The following is a 15,745-nucleotide window of genomic DNA, read 5'->3' on the forward strand; positions in this document are numbered from 1 at the left end:
TGGATCCTGGACCCTTTCCGTCTCTTCTTCTTCCCAGGCAAACCGTCCTCATTTATAAAGAGTATCTGATGGGGGAGGACCGTGGAAGATTCATTTGATTTCCTGGAAATTCGTGATTAAGAGTTCGGTCTTTTTTTTTTTTTTCTTGCTGTGTCCCAGTCTGCTGCGCTCGTTCCTCGCCAGCAGGGGGCGCTGCACGCCTGTCTCCACTGGAAGGAGCTGAGCTCAGCCTCAGCCTGCTCTTGCAGACGGGGGGAAGTGACAAGTGAGGGGCTGCTGAGAAAGAAGACTCCGACCCCAGGGCACAGCAAGAGATTTGACTTAAAGCCCTCATCTGAGCCTCAGCCGGGAGAAGAGCGCCGAGCAGCCCCGGGGGCCACGTACACAGCGGAGGGGGCCAGCGCCAGAGAGCAAGTGGGGAGTCCCGGGAAGGCAGCTACTCGCCCCCCCCCCCACCCCCCGCCTCCCGTGTCACCCTTCTGCCGATCCGGCCGCGCTGGACCCTTCTGGGGGATCTGTCCTTGGCTCCGCCGAGAGGGAGGAATGTACCCTGGCCAGAGATGGCAGATCTCCGGCGCCCAGCTGCTGGCGCTGCTGCTCCTGCACGTTGCATTTGGCAGATACGGAGCCCAAGGTAAGAGCTGAGAAAGCGGGGCAGCCAGGGGATGCTGTGGCATCACATCGGGGGAGGGGGGGGGGGCGGCTGATGGTGGGCACAAGTCCCCCCTGTGCATGAGCCTTGCCAGTTGCATGCTCTCACTTATGCCCATCACATGCCGCCAGGCTCCACGAGGCGTCCGGGCTGGGATTTTGATGGGAAGGTTTTTGCCTGGAGTTTGAGCCTTTTTTTTTTTTGCAAAGCTCGAGAGCCTGAGATCTGGTAAATCGGTCAGGAGTCAAGGCCCAGACAAGAAAGTCAAACGCAAACTGTTCATGTTCTCAGGAGTGCACGCACACACTTCACCCAGGGCAGGATCAGGCAGAAATGACAACTTCCCAGCTTGCATTTGTCAACGCAGCCTAGAACGTCTAAAAATCTTAATGAGTGTTGATTTAAAAGAAACATTTAGCACACACTTGAGTTGGCAAGCCGGAAAGACAATGGGACCATTTAGAGAGGGAAAGAGAGAGAACCCCCCCCCCCCTGCTTCAACCTAATAAAGAAAGCCCCCAGATTTTTTTTTTCCTCTCTTCTCCGCGGGAAGTCTGCAATCCTTCCCCTGCAGGCTGTGCGGATACACAATGAGAGGGAGGATGGGCTTTTCTCTAGGAGGACAACCGAGTCATTCTTCTCAAAATAAGGTCGAGCCAAGCCCACGGGGGTGCTGAGCCTCACTTTTAACGTGTAACCTCAAGGGGCAACATAGTTAGTGTTCTTTTACCAGGGGCTTGTGGCCTCGAAAGAAGTCCACATGTCAACTGTCCAAAATGTAACGCTTTGATTCATGCGCTCATCTTTTCTAAGTTTCTTTTTTCTCTCTCTCTTGACAATCTTTGATTACAGAAAATAATAAATAAATAGTTTTGCAATACGGTAACCATCCTTTTTTAGTACAGGGCAGCGGACTTTCGGAGACTTTTTATCTAACCTGAAAAACATAGCCGTACAGTCTGAGAGTTAGTGTAACTATTTGGTACTTGTGTAGTTGATTGTTTGTTTGTTTGAACTTTTTGGAGGGAGGAGGTGAAGTTTCATAGTGAAATGATGACTTGTTCACTGCTTCCCGATTGCACTTTTGCAAAAGCAGCAGGTACTGGAAAAGTTATTAGGATGAGATTCCACGTTGATAAGTAGCTGCCTCGTGCGAGTTAAGTTGACTAGACAGGGCTTTCTGCACAATTAAAAGTTTTGAATACGGTACAATTATAGGACACCAGTGTTTCTCTGTGGGTTGGCAGCCGGTTTTCATGGAAACTGCTGTGTGTTCATGGCCCTGTTGGCTTTGAACATTTTTGTAAGACGTTTATCTTTTTTTGTTTTTAATGTTATCTTTTGTTGTTTTAACCGTGTTTCGTGCAGATTTCCAGTTTTGTTAAGGTCCTGAATATCCTTCGGTATAATTTGGGACTCCTTTTCAAAGCACTTAGGGGGTCTTAGCTGGAGTTACCTGCAGCAGGGTGCGTTTTATTCCTACGGGCCCAGCTGCAGATAACTCCAGCTAATCTTTAGTAAAAGACCCCCTTCCAGACTTACAAAGTTCTATAGGTTATACGTAACTTTGTAAGGCTAAGGGGTCCTGTTACAAAGGCACGCTAGCGTTTTTAGTGTGCGCTAAAAATAAGGATGCGCTAAATGCTAGAGATACCCATAGGAATATATGGCTGGTTCAAGCATTTAGCGTGCACGAAAACTTAGTACGCACTAAAAATAGTAGCTTGCCTTTGCAACAGACCCCATAAGTGCTTTGAAAATATGCCTCTAAGTCTCCCTTCCTCCCTAATGGGCCGATGCTCAAAACCTAACGCCAATGCTAGAGCCGATTAGCGCCGAACTAGCGCTGGTGTTAGAGTGTGCAGGATGTTCAGAGGGCACCAATGCTGGAGACAACATAGGCACCAAAGATGACCTGAAATAGTATTAAAATGTAGTCGGATAGAGATGCAAATGAGATCATCAGCAATGCTCAGAGAAACAGCTCAAAAAACCCATTGCCCTAATGCTGGAAACGTAAAGCCAGCTCGGAGCTGGCATTGGGTTATTTGACGAGAGGATTTCTCAAAGAAGGATCATTTTTTTTCTGAAGTCCAAAAAATCTAAAACATTCTGTGCATGAAAATGTCATTGTTTATCGTTTATCCATTTACTATATCGTTTCAAATTGTATTCACAAAACAGAACGGTTTACATAGCAATATAAAAATCATAATAAAAACAAACATATAAGAACTCCATCAAAATGATAGGAAAGCACAGCAAGCTAAAACAACCATTCTAAAAGGTAACAACACCAACACATACTGGACAACCATTCATAACAAGTGCATAAATTGTTATGTTATTTTACTGCATATTCATTCTACCTAATTCTGCCTTTTATCACAGATTATTTTCGAACGTATTCTGAAACAGATATGTTTTCAAAAATTTACGAAATTGAATGTAGGACTCTTCTAGTCTAAGATTTTTAGGGAGACAGTTCCAGAGGGAAAGGGCTAAAAAAAAGAAAGCTGAGTTTCTAGTAGATTCCCATCTAGCCTTCTGTGGTGAAGGGATAACTAGTCTATTGTCTGTAAGTGATCGAAGTGTTCGCATAGGTGAATATGGCTAGATAAGATTTGCTAAGTACGATGGAATTTATAAATGTAAAACTTTGTGTGTCAGGGTAAAAATTTTAAATTTTATTCTGGCATCAACTGGGAGCCAGTGAAGTTGGTATAAAAGTGGTGTAATCCTGTCATATTTTGAAGCCCTACAGATGATTGTCTCTTTTGAAACTGGTCGTTGTGGCAGTCCTTCAGAAAATGTACTTCCTTGAGCTTCAGGTTGAAAAATGTGTCTGTGAAATCCCATTGAAGAATGTCTCTGTAGATCTGGTCCTCGTGCTGTCATAAACTGTTACAAATTTCTGTTTTCTGTACATGCGCGCAATAGCTGTGTTAACCGCACAACTCTTGTGCGCACGCACCAGGCACATTTTCCCCGTTTAACTTCCCAATGCTCAACGCTAACAGCGCGCATATAATTAGCAGGCCTTTAGTGTTGAACTTTGGAAAGTTTTTCCCGACGCTGTTCCCTACAACACCAGAGTTCTGAGCATCGGCTCATAAAATGATTAATGTAGATCTCCGATAATAAGTAAATATCTCATGCCGTTCCATTCAATGATGCCTTGTGATTATGAAATGCGGCTGGTGCTAATTGTGTTGTTTGTTTGATAGCGGGCTGGAAACTTCTCCTGTATGTAGTTATATAAGTTGCACAGTTTTCATACTCATGCGCGCATATTTGATGTTTTATAAGGTATCCACCTAAGCACTGCCCTCCTCCCTAGCCCTGCCTCTGGGATCGCCTACCCTCAGGTCCCACGAACCTATGCGCGCAAGCTTTATGTTCATAAGTTCACACATGGAGATAAGTTTATAATATTTTACATACAGAATGGAGCTTTTATAAAAATTGTCTGAATGCAGATGCATGTAAAAGGAAGGCATACCAAAAGACCACGCTTAGTTTTTTGTGAGTATTCCCAGGGACGCAGTTTGCACAGAGCAGAGGTAGAATATATATTGTGTACAGTGTTCTAAGCTGAGCGGGAGTCCTCCAACAGCATTGCAGCCAGTAGGGGGCGGTGCTTCAATATTGTGTTTTCAATTGCTAGTGATCGACGGGTTCACCTGGAGTCCTGCAGATCTTGCCTGTCCCTCACTATTGAAAATGTGGTAGTGAAAGAGCACCTCCTACTGGCAGGACTGTAGGTGGAGGGCGCCCACTCAGTTTAGAGGGAACAGTGCAAGTTCATGCATAGCATACGTGCCCACACTTGGTGTTATCTGCATGCTATTGGGATGTTTAATAAAGGCACAAAGGCTCCTATGTTGCCTTTGTAAAAAAGGCTTATAATAAGTGCCCTGTTTAAAATGACCCCCATATAGCTTGGCCTATGTTATAAAAGGCTTTTTCTATTTATAAAAACACTGTAACGTGGTTAGATCTCATTTGTTCTTCTTTCATCTTATAAAATAGAAGTTCACAACCACTAGCCCCGCCTCCTACCACCGGTTCTGGCACAGACCGTATAGGTCTGCCCAGCACCATCCCCGCCTCCCGCCACCGGCTCTGCCACTCAATCTCGGCTAAGGAATGGATCCTCAGGAGCTTAGTCGAGATTGGGTGGCAGAGCCGGTGGCGGGAGGCAGGGCTGGGCAAGACTTCTACGGTCTGTGCCCTGGAAAGGACAGGTACAAATCAAGGTAAGGTATACACAAAATGTAGCATATATGAGTTTATCTTGTTGGGCAGACTGGATGGACCATGCAGGTCTTTTTCTGCCGTCATCTACTATATGTTACTATGTTTTTCCTATATGTTTATCTGCCATGGGAGAGGAGGCCAGACTCGATGACCTAATGAAGTCCCTCTTGCTGTATTTAGGGGGGACTGCTGAAAATGTAGAGTTCATTGAAAAGATCAAAGAGGTAAAGCCTGCTTCAGTTTTTCGTGTGCCTTATAAAAATAAATGTTAATCCAGTTGGTCTCCTCAGTCTCCTCATAATGTTGCTCATCACAAGTCTTACTCCGTCGCTAAACCTCTCCCTCTGTCCAACCACTGGAGTCTGTATAGGTCACCCAAATTTGGGCACAGACCCCAGATCCGTCAGTTAGGTGTTAACAATTATTGGCATTAACAAGCACTTCATTGCCAGTAATTAGGAGTTATACAGGGCTCTACCTCTATTCTATAACATATGCACCTAAATTTCATAGTACCAGGGGCGTAGCCAGACTACAGATTTTGGGCGGGCCTAGGCAAGAAGTGGGTGAGCACCAAGTGTTCTCCCCCCCCCCCCCAAAAAATATCTCAGCAGGTGGGAAAACGCTTCTTTCCACCTTTTCAGTCTGTAGCAGGCATGTGCAGAAAACAGAGCATGAGCAGGTGCCGGTATCATGGAGAGTCCTGTTTTCGTTACCATCAAGGGGAAGTCTTCAGCTGGCTGAGCTTGGGATCCCCACCAGCTACCACCAAATGTGTGCTACTGTTGGGTGGGCCTAAGCCCTAAGTTGGTGGGCCCTGGCCCACCCAGGCCCACCTGTGGCTACGCCACTGCATAGTACACAAAGGGGGCGTGGCCATGTGCAGATCAGGGGCGTTCCCAGAAATTAGGCGCGGTTGTATAGAATAGAATCTTCATGTACGCACCTAACTGCACTCAGTTGGGCTTGGTGAGAAATGTGTGCTAAACTAGTATTCTGTAGATCATCCTGGTTCCTAAATCTGGGCAAAACAGCAAACGTAGAGGCTGACAAATGTGCAAACCAGTAGGGAGATAATATCAAAAAGCAGTTTATTCAGAATATTCATATCAAGGACCCGACACGGTCTGTGTTTCAGCACCAAAGCACCTGCCTCAGGGGTCATAATCAGCTTTCTTTGAGAAGAAGCTGATTGGCTTGAATTTTTTTTATTTTTGTTACATTTGTACCCTGCACTTTCCCACTCATGGCAGGCTCAATGCAGCTTACATGGGGCAATGGAGGGTTAAGTGACTTGCCCAGAGTCACAAGGAGCTGCCTGTGCCTGAAGTGGGAATCAAACTCAGTTCCTCAGGACCAAAGTCCACCACCCTAACCACTAGGCCACTCCTCCACTGTTGCTACTATTTGAGATTCTACATGGACATTCCATGTAGAAGTCGGTCCTTGCAGATCACCAATGTGGCCGCGCAGGCTTCTGCTTCTGTGAGTCTGACGTCCTGCACGTACGTGCAGGACGTCAGACTCACAGAAACAGAAGCCTGCGCAGCCTTCTACATGGAATGTTGCTAGTGGAATAGCAACATTCCATGTAGAACCTCCAATAGTATCTATTTTATTTTTGTTACATTTGTACCCCGCGCTTTCCCACTCATGGCAGGCTCAATGCGGCTTACATGGGGCAATGGAGGGTTAAGTGACTTGCCCAGAGTCACAAGGAGCTGCAGTGGGAATTGAACTCAGTTCCCCAGGATCAAAGTCCACTGCACTAACCACTAGGCTACTCCTCCACTAGCAACATTCCATGTAGAAGCCTGCCCTTGCCGCGCAGGCTTCTGTTTCTGTGAGTCTGACGTCCTGCATGTACATACGTGCAGGACGTCAGACTCACAGAAACAGAAGCCTGCGCAGCTGCGTTGCTGATCTGCAAGGGCAGGCTTCTACATGGAATGTTGGAAGTGGAATAGCAACATTCCATCTAGAATCTCCAATAGTATCTATTTTATTTTTGTTACATTTGTACCCTGCACTTTCCCACTCATGGCAGGCTCAATGCGGCTTACATGGGGCAATGGAGGGTTAAGTGACTTGCCCAGAGTCACCAGGAGCTGCCTGTGCCTGAAGTGGGAATTGAACTCAGTTCCTCAGGACCAAAGTCCACCACCCTAACCACTAGGCCACTCCTAACCACTAGGCCACTCCTTTATGTGTACATGTGGTTATAAAAACAAGTTAATCCACAGAGAGAACAAAGAAACAGCCAACCGATCAGCAAGCAACACTTTGTGACAGGAGAAAGGTGTTAGTGTCCCCTGAGGCAGGTGCTTTGGCGCCGAAACATGGACCGTGTCGGGTCCTTGATATGAGTATTCTGAATAAACTGCTTCTTGATATTATCTCCCTATTAGTTTGCACGTTTGCACAATTGTCAGCCTCTACTTTTGCTGTTTTGCTTTGATTCTCCGTGGAGGTTCCTCCTGTTTTCTTGGATTTGCTTCTAAATCTGGGCGTCATTGATTTGAAATTCTCCCTTTGTATCTGTCCAGTGCATTCTTGAATTTCACCACTGTTTCAGTGCCTGTGGCTTAGGCTGGACATCTGGTTCAGGTGCCCAGGGCAGTTTCAGTGAGAGAAAAACAATGAAGCCCTGGCACAGTCAGCCCAGGTGCTTTCCAGGTTTCTTACAAGTCTGCAGGGTGAGGTAAAGTCTGCATTTGGGGGTCTTTTTGCTCTTGCTGGGGTCAAGAAGAGCAATCAGAATGTCTTGGAAATTCCCAGCATGCAAACACAACAGGAATCGCGGTTTACCTGTTTTGCATTTAGAGTTCAAAACTTTCTGCTACTACTACTACTACTACTTAGCATTTCTATAGCGCTGCCAGGGTTACGCAGCGCTGTACAAGTTTAAACACGGGGAGGGACAGTCCCTGCTCAAGAGAGCTTACAATCTAATGGCCCTACTGTAAGCCTTAGATGCCGGTGTTGTATTTTAATTATGAACTTTTTTTTTTGGGGGGGGGGGGGGGGTCTATTTTGTATCCCTTGTGTTTGTGCATGTTCCTTACATCCATGGGAGACTCTCACCTAATTAACAAATGCATAAGAATTTCATGCTGGGAGGGGGGAGGGGTTCTTCCATGGTCTCTGAAGGTTATTAGGTTTCTCTGCATGTGTCACACCTCAGGGAACTTATTTGTTCTTTGTTTCACTGCAGACTTTGGTATTTAATTTATCTGCAAGACATTTCTAAGAAAGCTTTAAATGGGTCCTTTTCTAAATCTGCTTCTCCAAACTTGTAGCTTATATTAACCCAGGATTTTGGTGTATGTTTAATGTTCATCTATGTTGCCTTAATCCTTGAGAGTGAGGGCTTATCCTGGCTGTTAGTAAAGGTGACATGTGAGGGTTGAGGCCTTTAACCAATGCAGGAGCATTAGCTGTGAATGAATTCTGTCTCTAGAGCAGTGCTGTAGCGAAGGCGGCTGACACCCGGGGCGGGTCGCTGCTGCGCACCCCCCCCCCCCCGGAGCGCATTCTTACTGCCATACGAAAGCGGGGGTGGGCAGGAACACCGATCCGCCCCGAGTGCACGTCGCTGGGAGCTGTGTCGGCTCCGCTGGTTCCCTGCTCTCACTGCCCCAGAACAGGAAGTAACCTGTTCCGGGGCAGAGGGAGCAGGGAACCAGCGGAGCCGACACCCCCCCCCAGCGGCGTGCACCCGGGGAGGACCGCCCCACCGCCCCCCCCCCCTTCCTACGCCACTGCTCCAGAGGGCCTATGGCTATGATTCTAAACCAGGGGTTCTCAACTCAGTCCTTGGGACACAGCCAGGTTTTCAGGATACCCACAGGGACCTGTGCGTGAGATACATTTGCATGCACTACCTCAATTGTATGCAAATCTTTCTCGCGCATATTCACTGCAGGTATTTCAAAAACCTGACTAGTTGGGCGGGTCCCGAGGATCGGGTTGAGAAACCCGGCTCTAAAACAACCTAGTTTTAGGTGACTCCTTGGCTTTATTTCTAACAAACAAAAGGATGGTAGACAATTATCTTGCATCAAAGGGAACAGACAAAGAGTTTCATACAACCAATCTTCGTGTAGACAAACTGCACTGGCTTCCTGTCAAGGACCGAACCACTTGTAAAATTTGTACTCTGGTGCATAAAATCATCTACGGTGAAGCCCCAGCATATATGGACACCCTAATCAACTTGCCACCTAGGAACGCTCACAGATCAGCTCGTTCGTACCTAAATCTCCATTACCCAGTATATAGTGGCCTCAAGTACAAGACCACCTACGCATCCACCTTCTCCTATATTAGCGCTCATTTGTGGAATGGTCTACCTAAATTGGTGAAACTTACTCCTGATCACCCGACCTTCAAAAAACGCCTCAAGACCTTTTTATTTGGAAGAGCTTACGCTCAAATCCCGCCTAGCATCTCTTACTTTTGAACTGTCTCTGTCAAGGCGTCATATTGACCAACACTACTCTTTGCTTTTACCCTTTCTCTCTTACACTTCTAAGAAATTGATTGTTTGCTGACTTGATGTATGTTTTTACAGACTGTTGTAAGCCACATTGAGCCTGCCCGTGGGTGGGAACTTGTGGGATATAAATGCTATAAATAAATAAATATTGTATTGTATTGTATTTAAGGACCTTGTTAAGAAAAGTGCTGCTGCAGTTACCACATGAATTAACGTGTGGTAACTTTTAGTGTGCAGCTGCAGTGTAACATGCTGCATGACAGCAAGTGTGAATTCACACACTAACCTCTTACCCTGGAATGGGATGGAAATTGGGAGGGTTATGGGCATGAAGGACTGGATTCAGTAAACTCTGTGCTCAACGCTATTCAATGAAGAGTGCTGTGGGCTTAGAATTGATTTGCACGCCCAACTTTGGGTGCGAGGACTTACACCAGCTGAAGCCTGATGTAAATCCCGGCGTACAAGTTGGGTACGCATCCCCTATATCCTGTAACCCTGCGCCAAAGTATTTGGAACATCCCTGATCCACCCATTCCCTTCTCATGGCCATGCTTCCTTTTGGGTTACGCACTACGAAAGTTGAGTGCCCATTATTATAGAATAACACATAGGTATGCACAAACCCTAATTGGTGCCAATTAACATGAATAATTGGTTGCTAGCACCCAGCGGTTGGGTGCTAATGGCTTGTTAAATTAAGTTGTGCAGGCATCTCGGGATCGTGCCCAAATTTGGATGAACTTTATAAAATCCGAGGGGAACTGTGCAGTCCAGTCAGCGCATGGAAACCTTCCGTGCACTAACCATCGCCAGTGCAGGATGTGGTAAGTGGATCCACACTCTCCATCGCCATACTTCCTGTGTGGTAAGCGGAAGGGAAGATGCTGGGAGTGCCTGCACTTAGGAGATAATTTGATACTTGCGTTATAGGTGCCAATAATTGGTAGTTACACATGAATGTGCCCCAGTCGCTATTCTATAAGGGGGTGCCTAAGCACTATAATTGCCTAACTAAAAACCAACCTGTTTAAAAAGGCATACCCTACCAATCCAACTTAAATGCCTAATCTCTGCAACACAACCAAACTAAAGCACGTAATGGACATAACACAACTCTTCCGTTCTCCGATTCCCTAATGTGGCTGTGCCACATGAACTTGATCTTACCACAACATCACCCTGTATTTGTTCACACCGGAGCCTGCAAAGGCCTCTCCGGTACTATGTAAGCCACATTGAGCCTACAAATAGGTGGGAAAATGTGGGATACAAATGTAACAAATAAATAAATAACTGCAAAAAGGTACAGCGTGGGTGGCCATGGGCATCTCTCAGAATGCTATCAGTTGGCACATCCATTTACACCTGCCACTGACATGGCATACATGAGTGCGCCTACACTGAGGCATGTCCATGCTGACTTACACAAGTGTTCTATAATGGTATAGAATTGGACCCCAGCGTACGGCATTGGCATACCTAAATGGAAGGGCCAATATAAAGAGTTGCCTTCTTAGTGTAAAATGCTACCGCACTTTAGCAAAAGGGTCCTTGGTTTACAACAGTACTATGGCTGTGTCATTTCCATCCCAAAGAATGGAGTACAATGGTCTTTTTTGACTATGCAGTGGTGTTATTCTGCCTTCTACGTTAGTCCTTGCCAGGGGAACTGCCTTGGGTAGCCACAATTTGCCTTCTCATTAAAGAAATTAGATTTACTAATGTGTCCTAATGCATTCGGTAGACAACACATGATATATGTTACAGAGAGTTAATGTAGGTCACAATTCCCCACTGACTAGCAGCAATTTCCTGGTAGAGTTCTGAAAGGTTCAGTTTATACCAGGAAGGGATTTTACACTTCATTCCTCTTTTCCCTTGCTAGCTTGTACGCAGTACCAATTTGGTCATTCCTAAAGCACTGCAAAAATCAAAGCATATACTATGATGACTGCTATCTACGTAAACATGAGGGTGAAAGGAAGAGAACTGATAGGGTGTTCGGATTATCAGTACTTCTAAGAAAAAGAAGAGATAATTAAATTATTCAAAAAAAATCAATGCGACCCCACTGTTGTCAAGGAGATTTTAATGCTTAAAGATTCCTAAAATCGTTTTCCAGCTTCAGGGCTCTGGGAAAGTTATGTTTGGTGTAAATCCATAATGACTAGAACAGGAAGAACTAAATCAAGGAGTAAAGGAAGTTCTGTAGCACCATCTGTACATCACTTATATTGGAAATAAAATATTGTGTAAAAATGTTTTTCTTTTCATTTCAGTATTTATGTACCGCTCAGACCTAAGCGGTTTACAGTTTAATTTTACAGGTACTGGATCTGTCCCTAGTGGGCTCACAATCTTAAGTAGTACATTGCAATGGGGGGAGGGGGGTAATTCACTTGCCCAGGGTCACATGGATCTGCAGAGGGAATTGAACCTGGTTCCCCAGGATCTCAACTCACTGCTGACCACCAGGCAGCAGCGGAAATCAAACCCAGTTCCCCAGGTCCACAACCCGCTACACCAAGCATTAGTCTCGCCTCGCCAAACTAAACTGGGTATTTTGTTTGATAATTGTCTTACGTTTGAACCTCATGTACAAATGGTGTCTGTTAAGGTCTTCAGGCTACTTTGGAAGCGTGATCAAGACACTTTTAGATTAATTGTGCAAGCTATGGTAATGGCCCATATTGATTATTCCCGCTGCTGCCTGATGGTCGGCAGTGGGTTTAGATCCTGGGGAACCGGGTTTAATTCCCTCTGCAGCTCCGCGTGACCCTGGGCAAGTCACTTAGCCCTCCATTGCCCCAGGTACAATGTATAACTTAGACTGTGAGCCCATTAGGGACATTGCAAAGTACCTATAATAGAAATTGTAGGCACCTCAGGTATATCAAGTGCTGAAAATAAAATAAAAATAAACACATTGCAATGTTATTTATTTGTGCCATAAGGTGTCAATACTGAAGAAGCTCCAGATCTTGCTAAATACAGCAGTGAGACTGAATTTTAAGATTTCAAAGTATGAACATATTACACCCTTATACCTAAAGCTGCATTGGTTACCTGCTGAGCCACAAATTATTTTAAAACTTTGCACCTTTTTTTTTTTTGTAATTTATGTGAATATGCCCCTGGCTATATGAGTAATGTTGGTTTTCTATCTACTAGAAATTTAGATCCATCTTCTCGTAGATTTTTATTCTTCCATTCTCCTGAATCTAGGAAGATTGTTATAAGACTGTCTTCTCTGGGCTGTTCTCTTATTACAGGGTCTTTTACTAAGCCACGGGAGGGCTAACGTGGGTAGCGCGCCAAGTCGGCACTACTGCTGGGGTAGCGCGTGCGCCCGGCAGTCATTCAAATTATGGCACACACCGAATCCTGCGCTAGAAAATAGTTTTCTATTTTCAACCACGGGACATTCCTGGCGGTAACTGGCAGCATGCCCGTGTTGGTGCGTGCTGCATGGTTACCACGTGGGTAGCACGTGAACCCGTAACCGCTAAGTCAGTGGGTGGTGGTAAGGGCTCAGGCCATAAATAGGCGCAAATTAGCTTTAATAGTAGCACAGGCCCATTTCTCGGCCCATTAAAAAAATTGCCTTTTTCCCAGCCGCGGTAAAAAGTGGCCTAGCGCACACCCAAAAGAATCACCCGCGGTACCGCAGGCCACTTTTTACTGTGGCTTAGTAGAAGGGTCCCTAGATGTGAAATGAGTTCTAATAGATTCCATTAGTTGCTAAAGACTTTTTTTTTAATTTAAAAAGTATGTTGTTATATAATAAGCAGTGATACTTTTGTTAGTGTTTCTTAATTTCCTGCTAATTAATAGAAATAAAACAAAATAAAACATGGAAAAGAAAATAAGATGATACCTTTTTTATTGGACATAACTTAATACATTTCTTGATTAGCTTTCAAAGGTTGCCCTTCTTCGTCAGATCGGAAATAAGCAAGTGTTGGTAGATGACAGTATATAAAAGTGAAACATCAAAGCATTTCAGTGACAGTCTAACAGGATAGTAACATACATAGTAACATAGTAGATGATGGCAGAAAAAGACCTGCACGGTCCATCCAGTCTGCCCAACAAGATCTCTCTCTATAAAAGGCAACACCAACGTTCTATGAAGCCTCCAGCCGGAAGTGTGAAGGGGGCGAGATATCCGGTTTCCCTATGAGTTTCTGCCCCGCCCTCTCTATAACACAGTCAGTGAAGGAAAACAGAGCACGAAATCAAATCACTGGCTCTGTAACAGTGAAGGACTCAGAGGGGGGAGGGGAGAGAGGCCAGAGGGCAGGGACACATACACTCCCACATGCACACAGAAGAAAACATTGCTAGCCCCCGTTTCATTTGCATCAGAAACGGGGCTTTTTTACTAGTAAACTCATATGTGCTACTTTTTGTGTATACCTTACCTTGATTTGTACCTGTCCTTTTCAGGGCACAGACCGTATAAGTCTGCCCAGCACTATCCCTGCCTCCCAACCACCGGCTCGGCCACCCAATCTCGGCTAAGCTCCTGAGGATCCGTTCCTTCTGAACAGGATTCCTTTATGTTTATCCCACGCAAGTTTGAATTCCGTTACCGTTTTCATTTCCACCACCTCCCGCGGGAGGGCATTCCAAGCATCCACCACTCCGTGAAAAAATACTTCCTGACATTTTTCTTGAGTCTGCCCCCTTTCAATCTCATTTCATATCCTCTCATTCTACCGCCTTCCCATCTCCGGAAAAGGTTCGTTTGCGGATTAATACCTTTCAAATATTTGAACGTCTGTATCATATCACCCCTGTTTTTCCTTTCCTCCAGAGTATACATGTTCAGGTCCGCAAGTCTCTCCTCATACGTCTTGTAACGCAAATCCCATACCATTCTCGTAGCTTTTCTTTGCACCCCTTCCATTTTTTTCACATCCTTCACAAGATACGGCCTCCAAAACTGAACACAATACTCCAGGTGGGGCCTCACCAACGTCTTATACAGGGGTATTAAAAACTCTTTTCTTCTGCTGGTCACACCTCTCTCTATACAGCCTAGGAACCTTCTAGCTATGGCCACCGCCTTGTCACACTGTTTCATCGCCTTTAGGTCTTCAGATACTATCACCACAAGATCCCTCTCCCCGTCCGTACCTATCAGACTCTCCCCGCCTAACACATACGTCTTCCGTGGATTTCTACTCCCTAAGTGCATTACTTTGCATTTCTTCGCATTGAATTTTAATTGCCAAACATTAGACCATTCTGCAGAAGAAGAATAGGATAGGTGAGAGTCCAGGAGATATGCATGGGAACATCAAAGCATTTCAGTGACAGTCTAACAGGATGGGGGTGGATAGGTGAGAGGAGGGTGACAAACAGAGCAATACGACTTTATGGTTTATAATGGGCTAGAAAACCCAGATCTTTGTTAAGTCCTGAATTTCCTGGGGATGCCTCGTTTCGTATTTTGCACAAGAGGACATTTAAACCTACAGATAAGTTGGATTTTTGAACTTCTGATTAGAACTTTGAATTTACGGATAATCCATCAGAAGTTGATCTTTCATATCTATGAACGTTTGTTATAGTCATCGGTAGGGAAGTGGACTTTAGTGCAATGATGGTGGTATCAAAGGAGATGGCTTCTAGTTTATGATATGCACTCAGTTCTGAGCACTATTCACTATATTTAATATAAGCTTAATAAAAATATAAAAATTATGTGTTATTTTAAAAGGATTTTGTGGTAGTTTGAGATGTACAATTGGTAAAACCGATTTATTGTAGGTACCCCAGTAAATTAGTATAAATTCTTATTTTGTAAGCAACACTGAACGCATGAGGCTAGTGTGGGATATGTAATGGGAACCAGGAATAAAATATTTGAGAAGGCAACAGAACCTAGAAAAAGACAAGTTAATATTTTGAAGACATTAGCTGAAATGTGTACAGCATATTTGTGAGATAGATTTGCATGAATCTGAGCTAAGAACCAAATTAATTTGTGCTATTTAATCACTGTGAAAGTTAGATCTGTTTGTGATCTTCTAAGATCAGAGTTGGTGCCTGGTAGTAAGGTAATCAAAGAGTTTTTATTAAAAAAAACAAAATAGATTTAGCTAGAGGAACACAGGGAAAAGAGAAGCTGGGGTGGGATCTCCCCAGAGCCCTCTGGGGGTGGGTGGAGGCAAGGCTTTTCATACCTTAGAGAAGGGTTGGGGGATCAGCTGTCAGGAGAGGGATGGGGGGGGGGGGGGTCATCAGATGCCAGTGTTGTATAGTAACTAAGTAAATGTAACTAGTTACTGTGCTTAAGTAAATATTTTGTCAATTTTACTTGT

The 15,745-nt window shown here is 44.8% G+C and overlaps 1 protein-coding gene across 1 annotated transcript in view; it reads left to right on the forward strand.

Moving 5' to 3' along the window:
• The first annotated feature begins 461 nt into the window (after nt 1-461).
• ROR1 (receptor tyrosine kinase like orphan receptor 1) overlaps nt 462-15,745 on the forward strand; it is a 439,308-nt gene continuing 424,024 nt past the window's right edge. Inside the window, exon 1 of the mRNA XM_030206495.1 lies at nt 462-634. Coding sequence (XP_030062355.1) covers nt 544-634 — 91 coding nt within the window. The 5' untranslated portion in view covers nt 462-543. The remainder of the gene's footprint in view (nt 635-15,745) is intronic.

The sequence above is a fragment of the Microcaecilia unicolor genome, chromosome 6, assembly GCF_901765095.1.
Source record: "Microcaecilia unicolor chromosome 6, aMicUni1.1, whole genome shotgun sequence".
Taxonomy (NCBI): Eukaryota; Metazoa; Chordata; class Amphibia; order Gymnophiona; family Siphonopidae; genus Microcaecilia; species Microcaecilia unicolor.